This window comes from Ceratotherium simum, chromosome 2, assembly GCF_057802395.1.
Source record: "Ceratotherium simum simum isolate JZ-2026a chromosome 2, ASM5780239v1, whole genome shotgun sequence".
Taxonomy (NCBI): domain Eukaryota; kingdom Metazoa; phylum Chordata; class Mammalia; order Perissodactyla; family Rhinocerotidae; genus Ceratotherium; species Ceratotherium simum.
This window is the reverse complement of record NC_141901.1, coordinates 64990646-65017116: the sequence shown is the minus strand read 5'-3', so window position 1 is coordinate 65017116 and position 26471 is coordinate 64990646. Positions and strand designations below refer to the sequence as shown.

Below are 26471 nucleotides of genomic sequence, written 5' to 3'. Positions count from 1 at the left end.
TTTAAATGAAGGGAGAGTGGATAGTTTAGGGTATATTTTTCTCACTGTTTTCTCTGGAATGGTGCATATGGATGAACTAAGTTGCTTTGTTTAAAGGTGATATAATTTAAATAAATTGTTTGGCTTATTCTGTAGAGGTTGTCTAATTCAGTGTTGTCAGAATTTAGCATTTATAACAATCACCTGGGAAGGCATGTTAAAAATGCTGATCCCACCCCCAAAGAATCTGATTTCATAGTTCTAGGATGGGGCCTAAGAATTTGTATTTTAAATATAAATTACCTTAAGTGCTTCTGTTACAGGTGGTCCATGTTCTGCATTTTGAAAAACATTGGTCTCTAAAGTATTTTCAATGATAGATGTACTGGAGCTTGGCTTAATAGTTTCTTCTATTTTTAATGGCTTGATCATGTAACTTGTAACTGTGGTTTTGTATTCTATTGTAATCTGTATGGCTTCATAGCTTATAAAGTAAAAGACTCTGTCCTCTTTAAGATTTTACTTCTAAGGAAGCTGGATAGTTTTCGAAAGTTCTAAGTCATTAGTTACTAAAAGCAGTATGAAGGTTTTCTTTGTGTTGTTAAAAATATGTCTTCCTTCTGAATTGTAAGAGCAGTCAATTACACTTTAACTCTCTCAGAAACTATCGCGACATAAAACAAATTCTCCCAAAGTAGAGTTTTAGGAACAAATAAGGGCCTATTAAGTAAAAATGCCCTTTTTGCTAAATATCTCATTAATGATAAAAGGAAAACAATTCTCCTGAGAATAATTGATTTTTCTTCTCCTATCTGAGAAGTTAATCACTATTATATATTCTTTCACAGTTATTATGAATTAATTGCATGGTTCTTAATAGGTTTTAACTGTGTTTGCTAACATGTTCCATTTTATATATATAAGTAATTTTATGTGCAAAATGAATGTAGATTAGAACACAAGAGGCATATTTTGTGGGACGTATTTTCCTGTTTTTCTAAGTGTTTAGTCTCACATGTAAGACAGTCTTAAAATTAATAATGTTAGAAGATGATTTCTAGATATGCATTAAAAATCAGAGGCTTCAGGCTTTCTCCTCCAGGTTAGTGAGGATCATTTTGTGAGCAGGAATTCTAGGAATAGCGAGAATACATTATCAATTTAGTGTGGAAAAACTAATTCTAATTCTGCTTTTAGGGATTACAACATGGATTTTTTGACTTTGAGACATTTGATGTGGATGAATATGAACATTATGAGGTTTGTACATTTTAATTGTTTGCAAGATATAATTTCAAGTTGATTAATTTTTTTTTTTTGCCCCCTAACACTCAGGTATTGCAAATTGAGTGGCTGCTAAATAAAAGCATTCTGGAGTTTTCTATAGTTGTCAGTTTTGTCCTTTCAGCTTTGGTTATTGCCTTTGAACCAGGAATCATCAAAATTTTAGTTTGGGAAAGTGCCTTATCTGTATATATTCTTTTATCACACCTTTATTCACAATTACTTTGCATCTTTAGCTTATAAGAAAAAGTAATTTTAAGGTATAGTTTGGTAGTAAAACTTTATTATAAATTACTTTTATTTTAAAATTCAGGTTTCATTTAAAACAAAACTGGATTTGTGCCTTGTAATATTTTTGATTGCATAAATTTTATTTTGAAATATGGCTGAATTTACTTAGTTCTAAGAGTTGGTTGAATTTTTTTCCCACGGCACCATTGCAAAGCTTTCAAATAATGTCTTGCCTCCTCAGTGATGCAGAGTTAGGCTGTCCAAGCTAGGTCATGTTATAAGGAGACGTTGAAGAAGTGCACTTCTGAGTAGGAAAAGGAGGAATCTAGAAGGAGTTAACTTTTTCTGGAAGATGAGAAGCCTGTAGACTGTGCATTGGCTCACCTTTCTGTGAAAGTGGGCTCATCTGTTGGGGTTCTCCATAGGAGTTACAAAATTTATCACTATCCTTAGCCAGACAAGGGCAGCCCTCACATTTTGGGCTCTAGTTCAGGATATGTGTATTTAGATATCCTGCTCACATGTTAAACTTAACATATCTGAAAAGAAATTGATCATCTTTCACCCAAACACGGTCTTCTGCTTTGTTCATCAGTATTAATGGCATCCCCATCCTACCGTTCACCCAGACTGAAGACCAGAAACGTTTCTCTTTATCTCCCTAATCTAACAAGTATTTGAATTCCTGTGCCGACTTCCCAAGGTGTTTCATCTCTCTTCCCTTTCTGTTCTCCCTTCTTTTGCTCTGGCTCAGGTCTCACACCCTTTCTCGTGGACTCTTCTGACCGCTCTCTAAGGGAGCCCTAGCCCTTCTCCTCTTGGTCTTTCACCCACTTGCCTGAGAGATCTTAAAACAGCTCTTATCTTGACTTGTCTTGGCCCTGAACTGGCTGTTTCTCCCATTGCTCTTCTGCAGAAGAGAGGGTAAACGCCTTTGTCCCGGCGTTCTTAGCGCGGATACGCTGCCGCCTGCCCCGCTGCTTTGGTCTTCTGTTTTCTCAGTCATTGCTGCGGAGCTGCGTATTTACTGTTGCTTGAATGTCTCTGTGCTCTGGCAGAGCTTCCTTTCTCCCAGGTGCCCGTCTCCTTTAACCTTTCCCTTCCTCCATTTCCTGTGTGTTAAATCCTGACTGGTCAGCTCTCACTCTCTAGAATATTCTCTCCTTTTCAATTTCATGTGTAGAGATTTGTACTTTCCATTTTTCTTATCTTACATCTATTTGCATGCAGGCTTTATTTGCCTTATAAGATCGCAGATTCCTCGTGGATGGGACATGACTCAATGGAAAAATATATACCAAATTCTTGGATAGAAAGGTTTAACATTATAAAACTGCCACTTCCCAAATTAATAAATTTAGTGCAATTTATTAAAAATCTCAGGTTCTTTTTCTAAACCATAAAAGCATTGTTATCGTGGCATTTTTAGTAGTGGCAAAAGAAAGTCCAACACCCTAAAAAACCCTCAAAAAACTACAAAGAGACTATGTACTTATAAGGGGGCAGGTTGAATAACCTGTAGTACATACACACCATGGAATATTACATAGTCATTTAAAAAAATGAATTTGAGCTATACCACTTGTCTTGAAATGATTTCTATAATATCAGCGTTGTTGGCAAGAAAAGATACAGAAGAGTGCTTATAATAGCATCCCCCCTTGTTAATAAAACAAACAATAACAAGATCCCCCTCCACCCCATATATGTATATGTACATATATCTGTGTTATCTGAGCAGCAGTGGTTTCCTGTGAAGCTGATGAAGCTTAAATTTTAGAGACCCGCAATTGCCTAGGCACCATTTAAGGTCCTAGACCTAATTTTGTGTTCATAATTTTGTATTCTTAACATGGGCCTCCAAATTAGATAAGTTTCAAGCCCCCCCAAAAGCCTGGATTTATGCCCTATGTACATGAGCATGGAGAAAATTATATGTCGAAACACTAAAGCCATTTCAGTTAAAGGAGATATTGGGGTGGGGGTTAGAGAGGGAGAGGAAGGAACAAATAACACAATAAAGAGAAAAAAACAGGTAGATGTTTTACCTGCCCCCCCCACGTTTTTTTAAACTTTAACGGTGATGTTGAGAGTTGAAAAAGCTATTGAAAAACCTGAAACAGACAATACAGTTTCATTCTAGCAAACCAACCAACCAAAAACCTGTTGGGAATGTGGTCGTACCTTCACGTGAATAAACCACCACCACCACCGCCACCATTCAGGTAATGGGAGGGGAGGAGGCACTTGGTGAACATTTGAAAAGTTTTCTGTCAAATTACATCCTTTCTGAAAATGATATATCCATTCTATCTGAAAGCCTAGAAAATAGAAAATCACAAATAGAAGTGTGATTGGCAGGTAGTAAGCATTTCGTAAATGTTGGTTAATGAGTGAATGGCTAAATAAAGGAACTCTCTTCCTGACAATCTGTGGGCCCAATCATTTCTTGTCGTAACTTCTCTCACTGTTCTCTCACCTGCTGTGGTGAGTCTGGTCATTTGGAGAACTTGTGGAATAGCTAAATTCATATGTTTCGTTAGCTACAACAAAGTCAGTATTCCCATGAAGACATTGTAGTTTTCAAAGTAAAATTTTATCATTGACAGCAAATCATGAGAATGTAAGTTGTAGATGATTGGGGGATGTTCAGGTTGAAGCTTTTCGAAGGCACTTCTTGACTAAATTATATTTAATGTATAATACGACAGCGCAAGAAAAAGCCTAAATTAATGAGACTGCATCTCTCTGTGAGATTAAAGGGAAGAGTCTTGTGATAAGAATGTCATTTATAAATGCTATTAATGACAAGGGCAGCAGAACACGGGAAATACTTGTTTTATAAAGTCTGTAGATAAACTTCTGCTCATTGTGCAAAAGGTTATATCCATCTTCCTCCTGTAATTTGTGGGTCTAGAGTAGCACTGTTCAATAGAAATATAATGAGAATCATATATATATATATTTATTTATTTTTTTTTTTGTGAGGAAGATCAGTCCTGAGCTAACATCCGTGCTAATCCTCCTGTTTTTGCTGAGGAAGACCGGCCCTGAGCTAACATCTATTGCCAATCCTCCTTTTTTTCCCCCAAAGCCCCAGTAGATAGTTGTATGTCGTAGTTGCACATCCTTCTAGTTGCTGTACGTGGGACGCGGCCTCAGCATGGCCGGAGAAGCGGTGTGTCGGTGTGCGCCCGGGATCTGAACCCAGGCCGCCAGTAGCGGAGCACGCGCACTTAACCGCTAAGCCACGGGGCTGGCCCCATATATATTTTAAACATTCTAGTAGCCACAATTAGAAAAAGTAAAAAGAAATGATGAAATTAATTTTAATTATATATTTTATTTAATACAATATCATTTCAACATGTAATCAATATAAAAATTATTAATGATGTATTTTACATTTTTATTTTTGAACTAAGCCTTCAAAACCCAGCATGTAGTTTATACCACAGCACATCTCAGTTTGGACTAGCCACATTTCAAGTGCTCACTAGCCCCATGTAACTCGAGTGCAAGTTCTGCAAGGACAAGCTTGAGAGTGGACTGTCATAGTCCCTCAGACTGGCATGAAGCCTAGATAAGCAGAACAGGTTATATTCTTTCTCAGGTGATCTAATTGTTCACTTAAGAGTTAATTTTAAGGCTCTGTCATGTTTAGAAGGCTTGGAGTAAGATATCTCAGGTTCTTGCTTTATTTTTGTGTGACTTACAAACTGCCCATTGTGTTAAATATTGATAAACAAAAGTATCTTCAAAAATGTGGTCTCTGAGGTCCTTTGCCAGGCTGTTGTGGAACTGGGCATTCCTCACATTTGCACCGATCAAACAGATATAATTCTGGCAGCTATGCCGTGAAGGTCCGGTAAAGTAATTGTGCAAGATGGTGGTCCAAAAGCTTCTACTAGGAATCAGTGTCAGAACAGTCATACTTTCCCAGCAGGTTTCTTATGGTATTCTCAAAGAACTAAGAAAGCAGCCACTCCTTTGATATCTAGCCACTGATCAGTTCACTTGAAAAATAAAAACAGACTTTTTGCCGCAGAGAAAACCAGTGAAGATGAAAGAGCTTGAGTATTCTATCACATGATGTGCCTGTAGGTGTGTGTGGAACTGTAGCTTCACATACCTCTGTATAGTTAGTGCTAATGTAGGTTATTACTCTGCTTGTGAGACCCAGAGGTAGCACCCATATATGGAGTCTGCCTTCAGTCAACCTCTGTTCTTTTTGGGGGAACTATCCTTACCAAATCAGACCTTGGTTAAACACCACTTATCATTAATGATGCTACTCTTAAGTAGTCATTATTCATCAAAGAGAATTTGAAGTCGTGGCTTTAGTTTGTTATTTGGTTGTCCCCAGGGGGCTTTCTACTGTTTACCAATAGGCTTGCCGTCTTTGATGATGTCCCTATGTTGGCCATAGACAGATGAACTCACAGAACAACAGCGAGGAAGAGTTATCCGGTAGCAGTACCCTGTTCCTGGTTGGGGGGAGGAAAAGGGGAGAGAAATGTAAAGAAACAGAGCTTCAGTGGCATCCTTTGGGGATGCCTCCTCCTGGTGGCTTGCATTTATTACCAATCCAGAATTTGGCCCATGCGATTTCAAGGTGCTGCCTTAAATATTCTTGTGGGGATTAGATGGAGCTTAAGGTTCATGTAGAGGCTACTTCAAAAACTGAGAAATTGTTTTGACTTCTTTCTTTGAGCTATTTTATATCTGCCATTATCTTCCCCCCCCCATAAAATTCCTTTTTTGAGGGAAAAAATGCGTTCTGTGAAGTGGTTTTGTCAGTATGAGGATATTTCCTGGAATATCAAGCTATTATGGACTTGACCCTGTGCTTTTACATGCTGACAGACCCGGGCCACTTCTTCACCATTGGTTGCTTGATGGAAGTGGTTAGAGCTGTGCTTGGCTACTGCAGGCCTGATGACGGACAAGCTGGTTACTGCCTCCTTGAGAGTGGAGTCACTGCACAGGGCTTCCTTTTGTTTCTCTCATCATGGCACACATGGAGAATGATAATATTTGCTCAGCACCCTGTGATCATAGCTCACAGCTGTTGGCGACTGGCCCGGGGACTGTGGCTGCTCCATCCCTGCTCAGGCAACTCCATTCTGTTACACTGGTTGGGAAGCTTTGTTCTACATAAATAATGGTGTACAGGTAGACTTTTGTTATATGAGAGTCGAGAAGCTGCATTACTGTCTTTATGACTTCAATTTGGTAACTTTTCAGTTCGTTTATTGAACAGATTTATTAAATGCTTTCTATTTGCTCAGTATATTTGCTAGGAACAGTATTTTTTTTCGGGAGGATGCCTCTGATTCCATCTCTTCATGTGTGGGATTAGGGCCTTTGCTCTTGTCGCCTGCTATCATAGAATCCATATATTCTTGTGCCTCATTCTGCAGAATTTGTGTTTGACCTTTGCCACAAGTCCCCATCTTTGTGCTTATCAAGTTAGTTGTCTATGCAGAATTTCTCTTTGATCTATGACAGATTGAATGAGGAAAATTTTGCTCCTGAGATAGCAATTCTTAAGTCATTATCATTGCTATCTCCACCTAAAGGATGTTCTTTGGGGAAAAGAGCATTGCTATTCTAAAAGATGATTTCACATTATCTTAGCCACATTACAATGTAGCCCACTGAGAACTGTGGATAAGAAAGCGTTGCTTGATTCTGGATGCCTGGGATTGGGTCTTTCTTGAATCTTGGGCCTTTCCATAAAGTCTTCACATTACTATCAGTGCGTGTTTCAGAAATTGTCTGATTATATCCCCCTCTTTCTGCTTTAAGTCCTTCATGGGCTCCACACTGACTAAAAGTGTGGAAGAATTACAAACTCCTTAATACGGCACGAAAGGCCCTTCTTAACTGGGCTTTTCCTTCCTCTCCACTCTTGTCCCTTTCCCCTCCCTCCTCATACCCAAATCCGTGCAGCTTCCCAGAGGGCAGTGCTTCTTCATGCTTTTGTGCCTTTGGACATACTCTTGTCCCTCCTTCTACCTGTGATCCCTTCTCACCTGCCCATCGTATTTACATGGCTAGCTATTAAGTCATTCTTAGCTCTGTGGGAGCTCTTCTCGCACAGCGTTACTTGAAACTCTGTTTACACAGCTGTGTCTTCTCTGCACTTTGGATACCTGAGGACAGGAACCGTGTCTTATTCATCTTTGTAAGAATAAGTAATCCAGTAGCATAGTACACTCATAGTGGGCTGTCATTAAATGTTTGTAGAACGAAAGAACTAATGAATAAATGAGTGAATACTAAAAACAGGAGTAGAGCACACTTCAAGATATTGTATATAATCTATTAAAAGTAACTACTTTTCAATGGAAAGTGACCAAGACATCTTAATTAAGAATCCATTCTAATTTTGCAGTAACACTCAGAGAAAAATTTACTGACTATAATAGACAACTTCTTGTAATGATATTTTGTTTTTTCATCACCAACCAATCTATGCTGCAAGAGTGAGTTTTTTAAATACCAGTTGTTTGCACACAGATTGCTAGAGATTGTAATCTTGGATCAAGACTTGCACATAACGTCTATTTAGATTAATATTTGAATGGAGACTGTCTCCAGGTTCACTATGTCATCCTTCACTGCAGTTAATAAGTAAATTGTCAAGCTGACCAGGTGGTGTAGACTCCTGAGGTTGTCCTTCTGCACATACCTTGAGAACTAATAAGGTTTGTTAGGTCTCCCAGCTCTGGACGTGTCACCTCAGGTCAGCAGCAGGAGTCATTGTTGTTGAACACCTAAGGTAGGATGTTTCAAGGCTTTGCTTTGGATTAGAATTTGTACAGCAAACTGAAATGTGATCTGGATATTGCTTGATCTGCCGTCTTTGTTTGTTCATGGATTATGGAATTGGAAAAACAAGACTTTCTGCCAATGTAATTGTAAATTCCTGCCATAGGACTGGAGTCAAGCAAGCTCCAGAATGCAGGTATGGGGGTATCTCCTCAGCACCTGGAGGAACTATGGAGGTGTGCCTCCCAGGGTAATTTGACTAGTCAAAGAACTATTAGAAGCATTTCCCTGGAGCCGTCCCATGGTGTTCATTGCACCACTCAAAGGTCAACAATTTAAGGAAGCAAAATTCCTTCCTAGACACTGCAACTGCCAAAGTGGAGGGACCCAGTGCTTCCACATCTACTAATACACTGTACCTATTGCTGGTTCAAAGATCATGTTGGTTAAATCTATAAAATGTTTTGAGGTCTACCTTATCCTGAAAAATTTCTCATGGTTTTTTCTTCCTCTTTAATTATTGTTTGGTCTCTGTTCTTTCTTTTACCTCCAGACTTCTTAAGAGAGCAGTTTTGACTCTATTTTTACTGAGCCAGTCGTCTGATTATGGTCTGGCCTCTACCATTGTGACTCTGCTGAAATTGTTCTTGCTAACCACAAGAGTTAGCAAAACTAAATGGTTGTGTGTGGTCTTCTTCCTACTGGATTTACTCTGTGGCCATTCTCTAATTGTGGAAACTCACTTTCCTTCCCTAACTTCTCAGGTTCTGTCTCTTGCTTTTCTCCTCCTTCCATCTCTGGCCATCTTTCTTAGTCCTCTTGCAAGTTCTTTCTCTTCCTTTTCCCACCTGAAATGCTGCTGCTCTCGAGGGCCTGGTGATTTCTGGTTATGCACACTCTCCATGAGTGAGGGCACCTGTTTCCAAGTTTTGATAACCATGTAGTCCTGATAGCCTCAAATCTTCATGTCTTGAGCACTGGAATGGCACTCTGCAACCAGCAGAGGCATTCACTGGTCTGGGCTGTTGGAGCAGTACCCCAAATGTTTTCTAGCACCAGTGTCTCCCCACCCCAGCTGTTGCTAGCAGAGGTGAAGCAGTCATCCACATGGAGCACTCCTCTTTCCCTCCCCCACACTGTCTCTCTCAAAAGCAAATCTAAATTAATAATCTAGAGTTTGATTATTATTTAAGCCATGTGGCATGGTAACTTAATTTAAACCAAATAACTCAAATATTTACTTTGCTTTAAGCTCATAAAGTGCCAATCATTACAGCATGTTTGCATTTATGTAATACAATTATACTATCAACTCTATTTTATTGTTTTAGAAGTTAGGGAAATGTAAGGAAGGCATTTTTTTAATGAACGAAAAAGACTTTGTAGTTCTGTCTTTTTGATTTTTAAAATAGTTTTTGTGCTACCATTAAACCTCTTATGTACTTGTATTATAGCACTTACCAAAGTTGAATGCAACTTTTTCTTCAATGGGTGTCTTAGTTTGGGCTGCTGTAACAAAAATACCGTAAACTATGTGGCTTAAACAACAAACATTTATTTTTCACCGTTCTGGAGGCTGAGAGGTCCAAGATCAAAGCGCCAGCGGTTTCGGTGTCTGGTGATGGCCACCTTCCTGGTTCAGGGACGGCTGTATTCTCCTTGTGTCTTCACAGGGTGAAAGGGCCAGGGGAGCTCTCTGGGGTCTCTGTTATAAGGGCACTAATCCCATTCATGAGGGCTCTATCCTCATGACCTAATCACCTCCTGAATGCCCCACCTCCAACTACCATCACCTTGGGGATTAGGTTTCAACATATGAATTTTGGAGGACACAAACATAGCAATGGGTAGAATGGAGATGATAATGGCACCTACCTCATAGGGTTCCTGTAAGGATTAAGTGACTTGCATGTAATAGAGCAGTGCCTAGCACAGAGTCAGTGATTTCTGCTTTTATTATTACTGTTTTTCGTCACTCCCACTTGCTTTCAGACTCCTTTAGAGCACAGAGGGAATACTTTTTATTATTTTATATATGACACCAAGTTATAGTCCTTGATTTTATAATAAAGGCTCAGCAAATGTTTCAATGAATGTTGACGTGCTTAAAAACTGTTTAGCCACGTTATCTTAGAAAACCTATGTTGGTAAAGGGAATCAATCCTGTAATTGTCAACTTCAAACTATCTTTGCTATCTTACTGTCTGTTTATTACAATGGTAATAAGGCCAAATGTTTTTCAGTGTTTAGACTGAAAATTATATTTGTAACCATTACAACAGAGGCATGCCTCACTGGCACAGAGATATTTCTTAGAAGTTGTAAAAATTCATGTTTTCAAGTCAGATTATATTTTAGTTTTTATTTTTTTCAGTTTTAAAGCTATTTACTTTGTAAGCAACTTTGATTTTTTTTTCAAATTATATTTCAAATGCACCATAGTGCATAGTGAGGAACATCTGCAGTTTTTCTACATGTTACTTCGTAGGTCGCAGGCTATAGATTGGAAGAGGTAAAGTCATCTTCTTACCTTATCCTTGCCTAGATGTTTGTTTACAAAATGGGGTAGGATTGGAAAGTACCATAAGTTCCCATCTGATTTAGATTTCTTTGAAGTGTGTGTGCATTTAATTAGAAAAACAAGTTTGTCATTTAAATATTCTATTGTTTATAAATATTGACACATATAATTTACTATGAGAGAAGAAGGCACAGATATTAATTTTGGAAGCTTACCAAAATAAGCTTGTGTTGTATTAGTTAGAAGTTATGACTTCCTTATTAACTTTTTTTCAGATTTGGATCTAAGTCCTAAATCTTTTTGTTTACTCCATCAACCTTATCTAAGCTACTGAATATAGACCAATATTATCTAATATTTATCTTTTTGGGTAGGCAGATTTGCAAACATATTCTTTTGGTTCTGTGACTGAATGTATCTTAGTGAGTCCATTGCCTCTCTCCATATGATTGATTATAAAATGTTACTATTTAACCAAATGGACGTCTACCATTCAAATAAACGGACGTAGCACAGTATATTTATCTAGGCCTACTTAGTGGTCAAAGATAGAGAAATAGTGAACATAGAAACCTGTTTTCTTCTACTGTTCATGAAGAATTGGTTTTAGCTTTTTGATGCTTAGAGCATGCCTTTATTTTTGAATTTTTTTTGTGTCTGAGGAGGATTAGCCCTTAGCTAACATCTGTTGCCAATCCTCCTTTTTTTTTGCTGAGGAAGATTGACCCTGGGCTAACATCCGAGCCCATCTTCCTCTACTCTACATGGGACGCCGCCACAGCATGGCTTGACAAGCGGTGCGTAGGTCCGTGCCCAGGATCCGAACCCAAGAACCCCGGGCCACTGAAGCAGAGAGCACAAACTTAACCACTATGCCACCAGGCCATCCCCTATTTTTGAATTTTTAAATAATGTTTTAAGCTTAATAATTACTTAGGAGGGATATTGGACTATTAATTTGAGACTGCTTTATTTAAACAAGAAAACGTTTAATTATCATAAAGAGTTTATATTAGATTCTTTATTCATATTGTTATAAGTAGCTAGTTATGCTTGAGATTTAATTTGGCATGTGTGCTTCTAACACTCATAGTATCTCTAAGATTTTATTTAGGGCATTATGGTGATATCATGTTTCTTAAAATTAGATTATGCAATTCAGACATTTATAAGGTGTCATGTAAAGTTTCATTTATAACTTTTTATAACTGGAAAGAAACATCTGCATTTTAAACAGGAAAATTGTACAGCTAAGTTTTTATTTTCGTGGATATGACACTGGGTAGTATAGGTAATTAAAGTAGAGGCTCCAGACTTCCTTGATGGCATTACTCTAGTTTTATGCAACAAGTACTTACTGAGCTCTTACACTAGAGTGCAGACTCTGTATTTGACTCAGATTGCTACCGTTGAGGTCTGCGCCATGTCATGGAGGAGGGAGGCTTTTGTGTGGATAGCCTTGGCCCAGGCCTGCCTTCTCTGCCTGGGGAGGTATCCATGCAGTGCTAGGAGAGCCCTGAGGGTGGAGACCTGGAGACTCGAGCTGTGCCTAGTGGGGGGCGTGGGGGTGGGCTAAAGATGCTTACATGAAGAGATGCTACATATATTTTGTGATGCATTGTACAAATGTCTCCTGATTACCAGCCAGATCTTGGGTACCCTCAGCCCTGCCCCAGTGTTCCGTGGGTTCAGAGGGAGATGGGGACAGGAGGGAAATGGAGGAAATGATGGAGCAGTGGCAGGATGCTCAGCCCCTTCCCTGGCCTTCTAGCCTTTTCTGAGGATCCCTTAGAGTGTGTAGACCAGAGGCTGACAACTGGTGATCAGTCAGCCTGCAGGTGTGTTTTATTTGGTTTCCTAGTATTTAAAAACTTAATTTAAAATAGTCAACATTTCACGATATTCCACGTGAAAATCCAATTGGAAGATCAGCCACACTCAGTCAGCTGTCCTGCAAGGTGACTGATGAGCCAGAGCTGAGGAGCACCGGCCTTTATTTATGTCTCTGCCTGACTCCTGTCGCTCTTTGGGTTTGCAGCCCCTGCGGTAGAACTTGGCTGACTCTAGCTCGCGGTATACCTGGAGGGTGTGATGAGCCTCTGTCCCTCACTCCTGCCTCCTTCCATTTCCCAGTCTAAACATCAGCACTGACAACAAATATCAATCTGTAAAAGCAGAAAAAAAAATTGGAAGTGTGTCCATCATGATTATATTTATAGATTTCTTTCATTGTTTAAAGTGTGTTTACCATGTTCATGGAAAGTGCTTATATTTTCCATTTTCTATTTCCCTTTATTTATTGCTGGGATAAGCAATGTTTGTTTTCATTTCATTTCATTGCAGGGTAGCCAGGAGACAAAATTATTTTAAGCAAAGTTCCTCCACTTTAAATAAAGTTTTCTAAACTTTTCATAGAGCCTAGATAAAAATTTTTCTGAAACAGATTGAATTCATAAATATTATTTTGAGAATCAGATGCATGTTTTTATTTTAAGCTATATTACTTTGTCTTCATGTATGTCCAATTAGGCTAATATGAATAGAGTGAAAAACAGTTTTATTTGTAAGGGTTTCCTAAATTGTATAAGAATTGTAAAATATTTTTGTTCTCTTTTCTCACAAAATTCTGCCAGCGAGTTGAAAATGGTGACTTCAACTGGATTGTTCCAGGAAAATTTTTAGCATTTAGTGGACCACATCCAAAAAGCAAAATTGAAAATGGTAGGTTTTTCTTTACTTTACCATCCAAAAATTTATTTCAGTTCATTTTCTTTAATTTCTTAATTTTCTCAGATAATCCTTTCTTTTGGTACTATTCTCCAAAGAATATTGTTCATAATTTAAATAATTGAACAGTAGTAATTAGTGTGTTAAATATTATAGTTTAGTAGCCAGAGCTATAATCACTGTTTTAAAACTAGCATAGTTTTAGGTTGCCATAAATAGGATGCTCACTTTACCTCACCCAATTATCAAAGAAGAATCTGAGACACAAGTTGGTCCAACCAATGAGCAGATTCCTGAGTTCTATCAGTGGTTCTCAGATTTGTTTGGTGGTGGAGTGCTACTCATCAAGGTATTCTTTGGGGAACACCATGTTGCGTCATGACGATGATGGTGACAATAGATGTCATTTACTGAGTACTAACTATGTGCTAGTTACCAGCTAGTCACAGCATTATCTCATTTAATGCATACACACCTCTATGAAGTGTAGGTATTATTATCTCCATTTTGCAGAGGAGGAAACCGAGGGTTATGAGTAGGGAATTTGCCCAAGGTTCCTAAACATTGCCACTACACTGATATATTGAGTTCCATCATGACAACTGGGAACAATTTTCTAGCTTACAGTAATTAAATTACTTATTTGCAGCATACGTATAGCCATGGGCATACATATTGAGGAAAAAATAAATAAAGCTAAACAAAAAATAAGCCTCTCAAAAGAAACATGATTAGCTATGTGAGTTTTCCCATTAATGTTTATTTTCTACTTAATTATTTTTTTTCATTTGGTAACACTCCCTAGAAGATAAGTAATGACAGGATTGATTAAATCTACCTTTGGCCTTTTGTGCAAAATGATCTGACTCAGGCCCAGAAAATCTTAGTAGGTGTATGGTTTCAGTAGTGGCTTTGTTGTTGGGTGTTCATTTAGGCGAAGTTGAAAGATTTTTGCCATTTGGGATTCATGTGTTTTATGATATTTTCTAAAAGAGAAGATAAGAGATGTAATTAAAAATCATTTAAAATATTTTTATAGAGGTAATACATGATTTTTTTTTAAAAAGAAAATGCAGATGAACTAATAAAAGAGCATAAAAATAACCTATAATTCTACCCAAGTTTTCTAGGTTTACTAGTTGGTGGTGGGATTATTGGGGATTTTAATTTTCTTCCATCTGCTTCTCTGTATTTTTTACTTTCACACATTTTTTTTTCTCTCTCAATGAATACACACATATTTATAAAAATATTATGTTTTTAAAGCATGGGATCATAACATAATTATTGTCTTATGGCAGCTTTTTTCACTTAACATATCACAGACTTCTTTCTGTGGCAGTAAATGTAGAGCTACATTATAAATTTCCACGACTGCATTGTATATCATTCAATGACTGTGCCGTAATTTCCCCAATTAACTAATTAATTTTTTGAATGAGATCTAAGTTGTTTACAGGCTTTCATTTTTTAAAAACTGTTGTGGTTGGCACACGTGTTCATACATCCTTTCTGCAGCTCCAGTTTCTTCTCTCAATTCTTAGAAGTAGAATTGCTAGATAAAAGGATATGAATATTTTGTGTAATTCTTTTTTTATTGAGGTAACATTGGTTTATAACATTATATAAATTTCAAGTGTACATCATTATATTTCAATTTCTGTGTAGATTACATCATGCTCACCACCCAGAGACTACCATCCATCACCATATACGTATGCCTAGTCACCCCTTTTGCCCTCCCTCTTCCCCCCATGTGATAATTCTTAAATGTCAAAAATCTAAAAAAATTCTTTTTGGTCCCATACTGCAATATAGAAAAATAGTTACAGCCACAATTTGCTTATATGCCAGGAATGGTGCTAAATAGACACACATCATCTATTTGATAATCAGAACTACCCTCTGGAGTAGGTAGTAGTTCATTTATGGAAGAGAGATGGAGGCTCAGAGGAGTTACCTTATGTGCCCAGGTTCACCAGCCGGAAAGTGGCAGCATGTGGATTCGAACACAGGTCTTTTTGATTCCAAATTCTGTGTTCTTCTTTATTTTATTACAGAAGAAAGTACATGTTCCCTATAGAAAATTTAAGCAACATGGGTAAAAAGTCACCGGTAATTATATAATCTAGAAGTAACCACCATTAAGATATTGCTTGATATACATCTTTTTTTCTATGCATATATTGTGCTCTCTCACACTGAGAAAAAACGGTCTGAAAATGCTGCTTACCTAATATTTAATGGTTTTTATGTTGTCTAGAGCAATTTCATTTAAGGATGTCATTAGTAAAATATTGCTATTTTTGCTGGAATCCCCATTTTAAGATATAATATTCACTAGAAGCTTCATCATATTTTTTGTAAAGGGCTTTAACTTTGTAAATCTTTTTTGAACTTAAAAAAATAATTTTGTGATGGAATTAATAACGTTGATCCATTTACAGGGAAATCTTGGTATATTATTCTTTTTTTTTTTTGAATTGAGAAAGCCAGTGTTTCCTGAAAGTCGCTTTAGGGGTTTGTTAGTAGAAAAGGTAGATTTTTAAGGAATTAACACTCAAATAGTTGTTGCTAGGATCTAGCAAAAGGCGGCCCTAAAATCTTGGGATCTGGGCAGAATACATTATAAGAGTCTTAAGTGTGTGTTTGTGTCAACAGAGCAACCAGGAGTTTCTTTCAGCTCCATCTTGGTTCACATTGTTTTGACAGTAGGCAAGAGAAGAGCCCTACCTCTTTTTGGTTAAACAAGTTTGAATTGACAAATGGATAATATAGCAGTAGAATGAAACATATTTTGGATTTCAAAATTTCCAGAAAATCCCCAAAACTCTCAGGTGTCGACGTCCTTCCCATCTCTGTTTAAAAAAGAAAGAAAGAAAAAAGCACAGAGAAAGACAGCTTGAGACAGGGAATCCCAATGATTTGAAGTGTCCGCCTGCTCATTTAGTGAGAGAAGCCAGGTGTGAAGAGCCTGGGCAGGTTGAAGTCTGGCTCCGCCGCTGACTGGCTGTGTGAACTCCTCAACATCTCTGAGCATCAGTTTCCTTCTGTATCAAACGGAGGAGATAGGATGCACATTGCAGGCACCTAGTGAGGATCAGAGATATATATGAAGTGCCTTGCACAATGTCAGGCACATAATAGGTGCTTATTAGATAGTAGATGTTCTGATTACATTTTTATCATTAATAAGCCTAATATATTTTATTGCCTCCTACATTTGCCTATTTTGCAGTTTTTCTCTTAATAATGCCTGGGTGGACTAGTCATTTGAATATGCTGTTCTTCAGCTTCCTAATTTGAAGTGAGGGGCTGGGAAGAGATGAACTGTAAAATCTCGCCAAGCTCTGAAATTCTGTTTCTGCGTGTGGTCAGCACCAGGGCTCTGCCTGTGCTTTACTGAGGCTAGGGCACCATCTAGTGGCCAGATGGAGTAAGGGTCGATGAGTGCTCCGTCAGGTCCTGTGCATTGCTCAAACCAGTCCCCCATCAAAAGCATCCAAATGCATTGATGATGCCCAAAACAGTTGTTCAGAGATCGTAGGATATTATCATTGTTTGTTGGTTATAACTCATTTGAAACAATTTTGAGGACTTTTAGAAAACCTGCTCACCAGCGGTAGGAAGTGCAGCCCCTAACGTTCATATAATGTTCCGTTATTTGGAGACCTAACAAATAGAATCAGGTTGGATCTTACCTGAAATCAGCCCCAGCACAGGCCCTGGAATCTGACTGCCAGGGTTCAGTTGCTGCCTCTGTCTCTTACCAGCTGTATGTGCAAGGAGGTTCACTTTTCCAGGCATCAGTAATTGAGTAACTGCAAGGTGTGATGAGATGATACACACGAAGCACGTAGCCTAGTGCCTGACACGTAGTAAGTGCTCAGTAAATGTTAGGTGTGATTATTATCATTATTGTTATTATTTCAATGTCCTATTGCCATTTTTGGATAACTGTCCAGTGTTCTTTTCTCAAAAGACATACATAGTTTCTCTTAATAGTCAGTTTAGGTATGTTATCTATAATGCCATTTACTCCTGATGGATATTCCTATATGAAAAGAGAAGTTCTTACAGCCTTGGTGGAGGCGGGGAAGGGATAGATACCAAACCAACTGTTAACACACTGGGTGACAGGTGCCATCATGGAGGTGCCAGGTATGCTAGGAACCCAGGATCAGAAGCACTTGTCAGCCTGCCACACCAAGGGAAGTCTTCCCATGTGTTCATGAGCCCTCTTCTTCCCATTCTCTACATGATTGAAAAGGTCTTGCTTCCTTCTGCCAACCACAGTTCTTTTTCCCTTTAGGCTGGGAAATAATTTGAGCAAATAAACCAACTAGGGAAACAGATTTGATTTTTCCATGTTGAAAACATCAGTTTTCTCTAAATGTGTGTGTATGAGTCAGTGTTTCTACACAGAAGATTGTAAATAAGCTCTGTATTACCTGTTTGCTCAAAAGCAGCATGGCCTGTGAAAATCATGCATCTGGGCTGTGGATTAGTTAGGCCTGCCTTCCAATTCTGCCTCCATCCACTGCGTGACCCTGGCCAAGTGAACCAGGTAGGGCTCTGGTTGCAGGCAGCAGAACTAACTCTGGTAAATTAAACCAAAAAGGCATTTGTTGGAATTATATTGGGCGGCTCACAGCCTCCAAAGGAAGGCAGGAGAATGAGGCTTAGAGAATGAACAGGATCCAGGGGAGATAATGTCTCAGCAGGGTCCAGGCAGGAATGGAAACCACACTATTTCAAACAGAGGGAATATAATACAAAGGATTTGTTACAGAGAGGGCTAAAAAGTCAAAGAACCAGAATATCGTGGAGGAAACAGCTACTGCCTTTAAGCCTGGGGGGACAGAAGGGAAAAAGTGGGGTTACCAGAAGCTGGGAGCTCTGGAGGGCATGCCGCACAGCTGGTGTCTGTATTTGGGGGCTGAGGAGTGGAGATGGTGAGGCTGGGCCGCAGGCTGCTGCTGCGAGTGCCGGACTAAGCTGGGAGCTCCGGCTGCTCCTCTCTTCTGCTGCTGAAGCGCATGCTGGCCGCCAAACAGAACAAGTCCCTTCTCCCTCCTCTGGCTTCCAGTCGCCCTTTAGTGCCTCCCATTTTAAGAACTGACAGGAAGCCAGCTAGAAAGGTAGTCTGGGAAATGTAATATGCAGACCCCAACCCTGGCATCACAGTGCAGGTATAGGAGGGTTGGCTTGCTGCTGAGAGAAAGTAAGAAATGACCAGCATACGCAGGGTCTGAGGCAGCAGGAAATACAGCCAAGGGCACAGTGCAGAAACCGCTGGTCCACTTCACTGGCTGCTGCTGCCCGCCCCACTTAGAGCCCACCATCATGAGTGAGTTCTCAGTGAGATCGTCTCACCTGGAATGCCATGAGCCGGTGAACCCTGAATGGGTACAGCTGTGGTGACCAGTGTGCTGAGACATTAGTCCCCTTAACCCCTGGGGCTGCTGGGCAAGGCCTGCAATGGCCAAAGCCCCCAGGGGCCACCTTGTTGATTGGCCAAGTCCAGGTCATGTGACTGTAACCCAGCTTACTCTGTAGCTCCCAGGAAGACTCACATGATGCTGGATCCACTCAAAATAGAAGGGGGTTAGAGGCTAACCACCTGTTCTCCTCAAAAAAGAAAATGTCTACAAAAAAATGACTCAACCTCTTTAGTTTCTTAATCTGTTAAATGGGGTTAACTATTAACAGGCTGTTTTGAGAATTAAAAGAGAAATTATGTACAGTTGTGACTTGTACATGGCAGGTACTTAATAATCAATCTCTTTTGTGGGTGATTGCACTATAGATTAAAACTATACACTTGACAAAAAGGTTTTAACTGTAGTTGAACAACATTTGTCAAGTGGAATAAAAAGCACAGAGAATCATTGCAGGCCTACTGTGCACACTTGAGTGCTTCAAGAATGCCCTCCTTTTGGCTTGGGAGGGGTGCTCCCTGGATTTGAATCCTAGAGGTTGAGGTTTTGAACTTTGATGAGCGTTTCCCAATGCTTAGAGAAGGTCCCCCCTCCTACGGTGTTTTTTTCAGTTATTCCGACAACTGTTTTCAGGACTGTGCTGCGACCTCTTACTCTTTCCTGAAATGTGCTTTCCTCCTAAGCTCTGTTGACATTTGTAAACTTCCTTGTGAAGGGTTTTGTGTTCCTGGGGTATGGGAGAGGACAGGCATGCCTTTTGCTCACAGCTCCTTCTCTCCTTTAGGCTATCCTCTCCACGCCCCTGAAGCCTACTTTTCTTATTTCAAAAAGCATAACGTGACTGCAATCGTGAGGCTGAACAAAAAGATTTACGAGGCAAAGCGCTTCACAGACGCAGGCTTCGAGCACTACGACCTCTTCTTCATAGACGGCAGCACGCCCAGTGACAACATCGTGCGAAGGTTCCTGAATATCTGTGAGAACACGGAAGGGGCGATTGCGGTTCACTGCAAAGGTGCGTGCGAGGCCCCGGGGCTCCCTGTGCTTCTGAAAGGGGATGAGCCCAAACCAGCAAGTCATGTAAAACAAAACCAGTTAGTGTCTTAGAAAAAAACAATGAGGTTTTTGTTTGTTTGTTTCAGAAAACTGGAACACAAACCTATTTAAATAACCCCTTCCTAAAGAAAAGATTGCTTGGCTGTGGATGGTTGGTGGTGGTGTGGCTTTTAGACAAGGCAGTTTTTCTGGCCTTACTTGAGCAAGTTCATGTCCACTAATACCAGGCGCCACAATGAGGGGGAAGCACAGAGCGTCTCTAGGCTGGCGGGAACACCTTTAAATACGCACAATTGTCAAGAGGCAAGCGTTGTTATTTCTCCTTTGTCTTTTTCTTCCAGAATTGCCCATCTCCTTTCCATCCTCCTCCACCCATCTGATCTTTAATGCTCCCATTTTATGACCCAGCTCTCTGGACCCCCATTTCGCCCCCTGCTCCTTCCTTCCCCTACTAGTCTTTTGCATCATGAAACAGAGTGTCTTCCCTGCCCATTGCTCGGGGAGGGCAGCATGCTGGGGTCATCAGCCAGCTGACTTGCCGCAGACATGTTACTGCTTCTTTGAACTGAAAGACTTGGTTATGTAAATGAATCTCTGGTCTCTAGGGGTGGGTACTTTGGGGTAAGGGTCATTCAGATTATAGGAGGCATCAGATTGCCTGATTTAGCAAACGAAAACATAGGACATCCAGTTAAATTTGAATTGCAGATAAACAATGAATACTTTTTTAGTGTATGTCTCAAATATGGCACAGAACATTCATTCTGTATTTTATCTGGCAACCTTGCGTGAGCTACTCAGAAAATATGAAATAACATTTGTTTTAAGTCTAGTAGTTAGACTCTGAGGAGGCTCAAATTCCATTTTAGATTTTCCAGCACGGTGGGAGGTATTTTCCTGGGGTCTTTGATTTCAGTGACTAAAAGAAGTCAACTTGGCCGCCCCAGGGAGGGAGCCTCTGGTTCCTCACATGCAGCTTTTCATAATGCCACTGGGTGGTGCTGTTCTCTTGGTTTTGAGTCTGAGAACCGGTTTCTGTCGAGTTTTATGCTAATGGTCTGGTAGGAGTTGGGGATTATACTGTTCTTTTCCTGTGTCTAGTGCTGCTGTAACTGACTTATTCAGACAAGCATGCCTGTGGTTCTGACAGGAATTAAAATACCATTTGTAGGCCCTTGTTTCTATGTTTAAGATTTGAGTAGGTGGAGGTACTTTGCAGAACATGTGAGCAACAACGGGAAGCTGCATTTTGCCAGAGACCCAGAGAGATGGAGAGGAGCTGAGCATGGCGCCGATTTAGATGAGGGCTCCTTTGTCGGGCTTCCTGCACGCTGACATAGCCTCCACCCTCCCCTTCCCATCTCTTAGCAGGATGGGGCCCTGACTCTTGAGACTTCCTGTCTCTGGGACTGGGTGGTGGATCTGCTAGGAAGGTGTCTTTTGTTCCCTCATTGTAGCTGCTGCTTTCAGTTCTTATCAAGTCACGGTGGGGTGTAGTCCATTTGCCACCTAACTTTGCCTTTCCCTCCCATTTTGTTAAAGATTGCCCAGGCCCAAGAAAAAGCCTGTGTTTCATGTATTTCAAATATCAGTGGAGCTTGAGAGTTAATGGGACAATGGCAGCTCCTAATGTTTAGTGGGAGATAGTCATATGCTCTCTTTCGAAGTTTATTTTGGTGTCATAAAAATCAATATTTTTCCTGGGATTAATTTGGCCTTATTTCCTAGTCAATTAGTTTTATGATTACGAAGTCATATAGTTTATCCGTGTGTCATGTCTTAGATTGACAAATTCAAGGGAGAAGAAACACAAAGCTTTCATTAAAACACAGCATTAGGGCCGGCCCGGTGGCTTAGCGGTTAAGTGCGTGCGCTCCGCTGCTGGCGGCCCGGGTTCGCATCCCAGGCGCACACCGACGCACCGCTTCTCCGGCCATCCTGAGGCCGCGTCCCACATACAGCAACTAGAAGGATGTGCGGCTGTGACATACAACTATCTACTGGGGCTTTGGGGGAAAAAATAAATAAATAAAATTATAAAAAAAAAAACAAAAAAAAACGCAGCATTAGCATTCTTCACCTAACAAACATTATGAAAATAAAACTCTCTGGTGTTAAACATTCTTGTTACAGGTATTCTCTATATTATATCCATGACCTGTGAATATTGACATTTTAAGAAATATATATATATATATATCTATATATATAGCAGAGGTTTTAATATTTTTTATTTAAAATCATAACCTTTAGTATTGAGGTCAGTTCTTATATAGGAAGGTCATATTTACATGTGGTGACATCTTTTTGAGAGTGTTATTTCATTTGCTTCCACTTGTATACACATGTAGGATTCTTTATAAGGATTACACCTTTGATTTAATTACAGCTGTATTGCTTTTAATAGCATACTTATCTACTATAGGCCTGTTAATTATTTTGACATCTGCCCTAATTAAGTCAGCTTAATTTTCTGGGAATTCAAGCAGCAGTGAGCATTTTAATTGAACTACAAGGAGGAGAGAGAGAGAATTTTATCTTATGTCAAATGAACTTTGGTAGCTGCTGGAGAGAGAATGAATATGGCATGCCTCAACATAAAGTACTATATATAGAGACAAACTAGAAACTAATTTGCTGGGAATGTGTGAAATCTTACGATTCAATATCTGCAGTTCACCTTCTGGTTGATAAAAGGGACGGCTGTGAATTCTTAAAATTTTCTAGCGCAAATAATAATTTAAAAGACAGCAACATTGTGATGTTCTGGAATGTGATTGTTGAGGTTCTATAGAGATTTCAGAAAATGCCTGGAACTGTAAGGCAGTCGGTGTTTAATTTGGTATAAATAGAATACTTTTCAGTGTCTTGTCTTGCTGTACCAGGGAGCCCTTTAATCATAAATGCTTTAAAAATTTTGTTAAAGTTTTTATAGAAACTTCTGTTGAATTGTGGTAAGAACTCCTAACTATTGAGTGCTAAGTAGGTTCTTTTTATAGATCTAAATTATAGACTCTCTTTAAAAGGGGGAAGCAACTTTAGTTTCAGAGAAATTTGAAAATTTTCTGCACCACCTTTTTTTGGTTGTGTGTGTGTGTGACTAGGAGCTTAACTGAGGGAATAGGCAGCCCCTTGCACAGGGAGGGGAGCAGAGAGAGGTAGTATTGTCTCCATAAAGGCCATCTTCTCTCCAGACGGAGACCCAAGTTGGTGACTTAAGGAAGGGACCCTGGAAACCAGCTGGGCCCTGGCTCCTGCTCCAGGCTGTCCAGCTGTGTTTTCTCAACATGATTACCTGTTGTCACTTGTCTGGGGAGGAAACAGCTCTGCAGAAACAGAAAGTATTCGCTCTGGACAGAAGCAGAAAGGCAAATTACTGTTAACTCATATTAAAGGAAAGCCCCACTGAGACCATAATTAAACATCACTCTTTTCTAAAGAATGTTGATGTTTGATCTGGGGCCAAAGGTACTTCAGATAAAAACAGGCCATACACACACACACACAGGCACGTATATACCTCATCTAATAAAACAGTGTAAATATAATTTTTAAAAAGGAAGAATCAATGGGAAGGGAATGCTAGGCATCTATAAACATGAGCTTGATTGTAATTTCATTTGCATTTTTCATATGTATTCTCAACCCCACGTGATATTGCCTCCAAGGGGGAGAATTGTTTCTTGGGGGTAAAAAACATTCCTTTTTGGTATAAAGCACAGATTTACATACAATACATAAAGAGATATACAGTATATCTGTGGCAGTAAGATTTCATGGGGGATGATTGCGGAAAAGAATGTCTAAAGAGGCTCTTAGAGGAGGCAATAATGAAAAAAAGGTTGAGGAACACAGATTTAGAGACACAGCTCTTTCACAATTTCACATTTATGAAACTAGGATAGACCTTAAAATTGATAGCATGTCATAGTTTAATTTTTACTTACTTAGTGGAACTTAGTGATGTATTATACCCATTAGACGACGTGATGGTGTCTTAGATTTGCTGAAATACTGTGTATTTCAAAGTCCTGGGGAGGTTTGAGAAGATTTTCTGTATCATTTGACTAGGACCCTGTATCATTGACAAAAGGACCCTCCTTTTGGGGGAAGATTCTTAAACATATCAAAAACGAAGCCATCAACTTTCCCCTATTTCCTTTTCTCCCTAATTAGTTTCATGGATGAAATTGACATTGTACCCGTTTTCCAGGCCAGAAATATCAGTCATCTTTAATTTTCCCTGTGGCCTGGTCAAAATGTCTTTCTAATTCAGCTCTCCCTTTTTATTACCACTGTCCACCCCACCTGTGCCCCTCTCAGCCACCCTTGCTCTCCTGCCCAGCCTTCCAGCTCCTCCCTCAGGCTCCCGTCTCTGCCTTTTCCAGTCCAGAGTTGTGCTGCTGCCAGATCCCTCTTCTTGTCCCCGAAATGTACGGCAGCTTTGTTTTGCCCTGTCCCTTGGTTAAAGGAAAAATGCAGATATTTACATGATAGCAGTTGTATCTTATTAGCTATTGATAATATCATGAATTCCATAATACTTTTTAAATGAATTGAGCTTTCTTCCTCAAAGCATCATCTACATAGATTTGAGGAATAATAACACATATATGCAGGAGCTGTGACTTAATCAGTGCTCAGAGCACTGTGTGTCTGGAACTGTGGACTCCTGACAGTGGCTCAGCAGTCCTCGGTGTCTTCGGCCCATGACTGGTAACCTGCTTCACTTAAGTACAGGCTCCTCCCCCTGCCTCAGAGGCGCCTTTTAACCTGGCCCCTCAACACCCATCTGACCTTATTTTCCACTCGACACACGCTGACACATTCCCCAGACCAGCCAGGCTTTCATTCACCGGACCCTTTGCCCAAATATTCTGTGACCTTCCTCTTCTTTGGAGTCTGCTAAAGTCCTTGTCATCAGTGACACGTTCTTGGAAGACACCAGCAGCTCACACAGTCCCTCCTCCTCTCTCTGAGAGCCCAGTTTCGGTTTAAATTTCTTTGCTGACTGTTTCTTGGTTAGCATTCTTGTGTCTGTAACTACTTTGATAACTCATCGTGGTCAAACTTTATATCCTTGCTTATATCCTTATCCTGTGAGCAGAGCCGTGTCCTGCGTATCTTGTAGGCGATGAATAAACATTTGACTAGCTGAATCTAATGTTTAAAAATAGGCAGAGCCACTTTGTCTTTCCATAAGAAAAAGTGTATATGATGGGAACAGATTTTAAGTAGCGGAAAAATAACTCAGCACAGTGCCTTGCTCATAGGTGGTACTTAAAAGTTTATAGTACTGAATTTAGTTTCAAGAATCCAGATACGGAAAGATTTAGAAAATGCTTGTAAATAAGCATTATTGGTTCACTGCTATAAACCTCATGAGGGCAGGCACCTGCTTGTCGTCATATTTCTATCCCCAGCATCTATACATGGTGCTTCTTAGTCAATACTTGTAGAATGTGTGTAGAATGAGTGACTGAATGGATGAGCCAAGAGTGGAAAGAATCTGGGGTGAAAAGCAGGACACCTGGGCATTTAGGTCCTAAATTCTGTATTCACTTGTTACACTAATATGAGTCAATAGGTTAGTGTCTTTGGGCCTCAGTTGTTCTGGTATATGAACAAGTATTTGAGAACCTATAGCATCATCAAGTTTTTGAATATTTTCGGAAAAGGAGGAAGCTAGTGTATATATTTTTTTTATAAAAAGATTGTCTAAAATGTAAAGTCCTATCACTTTTATTTCTCTGGAGAGAGGAGAAAAGTATAACAGTTTTTAAAAATACTGAAGAAATCAGAGTTCACGATAGTAACTAGTACTTCTTTGAAAATCATTTCTAATTGTATTACTTTATCCTACATAACAGAGATTGGGTTCAACATAAAGAAAATATGCTGACACAAAAGTTGTTTAAAAATGCAAGGGCTTTGGGAAATGAAACTTGAGCACTTCTGTTTGCTTGGTTCTTTCTCAGTGGGCTATGTGCTTCCACAAGGGCAGGGACCATGGCTGTTTTATTCATCACTGTATCCCCAGTTCCTGGCACAGTGCCTGACAGGCAGTAGGTGCTCCATCAATACCTACTCAGTGAGGAAATAATGAAATCCTAGTCTCTGAACGATTTAAATAGAGGTTAGGATGGCCACCTGATAGAGACAGTGTTGAAATAAGTGTGGGGGAGGGAGTTGATGGGGCTTGGTGATGTCTGTGGTGTCTTCTAACTTTGATTCTATGATTCCTTATTCTAAAATAAGTTAAATAAGCTAACTATTTAAATAGATTTAAAAAAAATGACCATGATAATATAATCAGTTACACTACTGACTCAGGGGTCACATACACAGACTATTAACCATAGATTCCTCTCAACCTGGGCTGGGGCCAAGGATGAGGAGCATGGAGATAAGACACCTGACAGGTGATATTTTGCAAGTGCTTGTCATGGAACCAG

At 39.6% G+C, this 26471-nt stretch overlaps 1 protein-coding gene across 6 annotated transcripts in view; it reads left to right on the top strand.

Annotated features, from left to right (window-relative positions):
* Nucleotides 1-26471, top strand: part of CDC14A (cell division cycle 14A) — a 155713-nt gene that overhangs the window by 77814 nt on the left and 51428 nt on the right. For 5 of the 6 annotated variants that reach the window (XM_087446627.1, XM_004420778.3, XM_087446618.1 and 2 more), the window contains exons 7-9: nt 1177-1239; nt 13426-13513; nt 19745-19975. In XM_087446627.1, the coding sequence (XP_087302753.1) occupies nt 1177-1239; nt 13426-13513; nt 19745-19975 (382 nt within the window). The remainder of the gene's footprint in view (nt 1-1176; nt 1240-13425; nt 13514-19744; nt 19976-26471) is intronic. The other variant, XM_087446652.1, reaches the window with a different exon arrangement.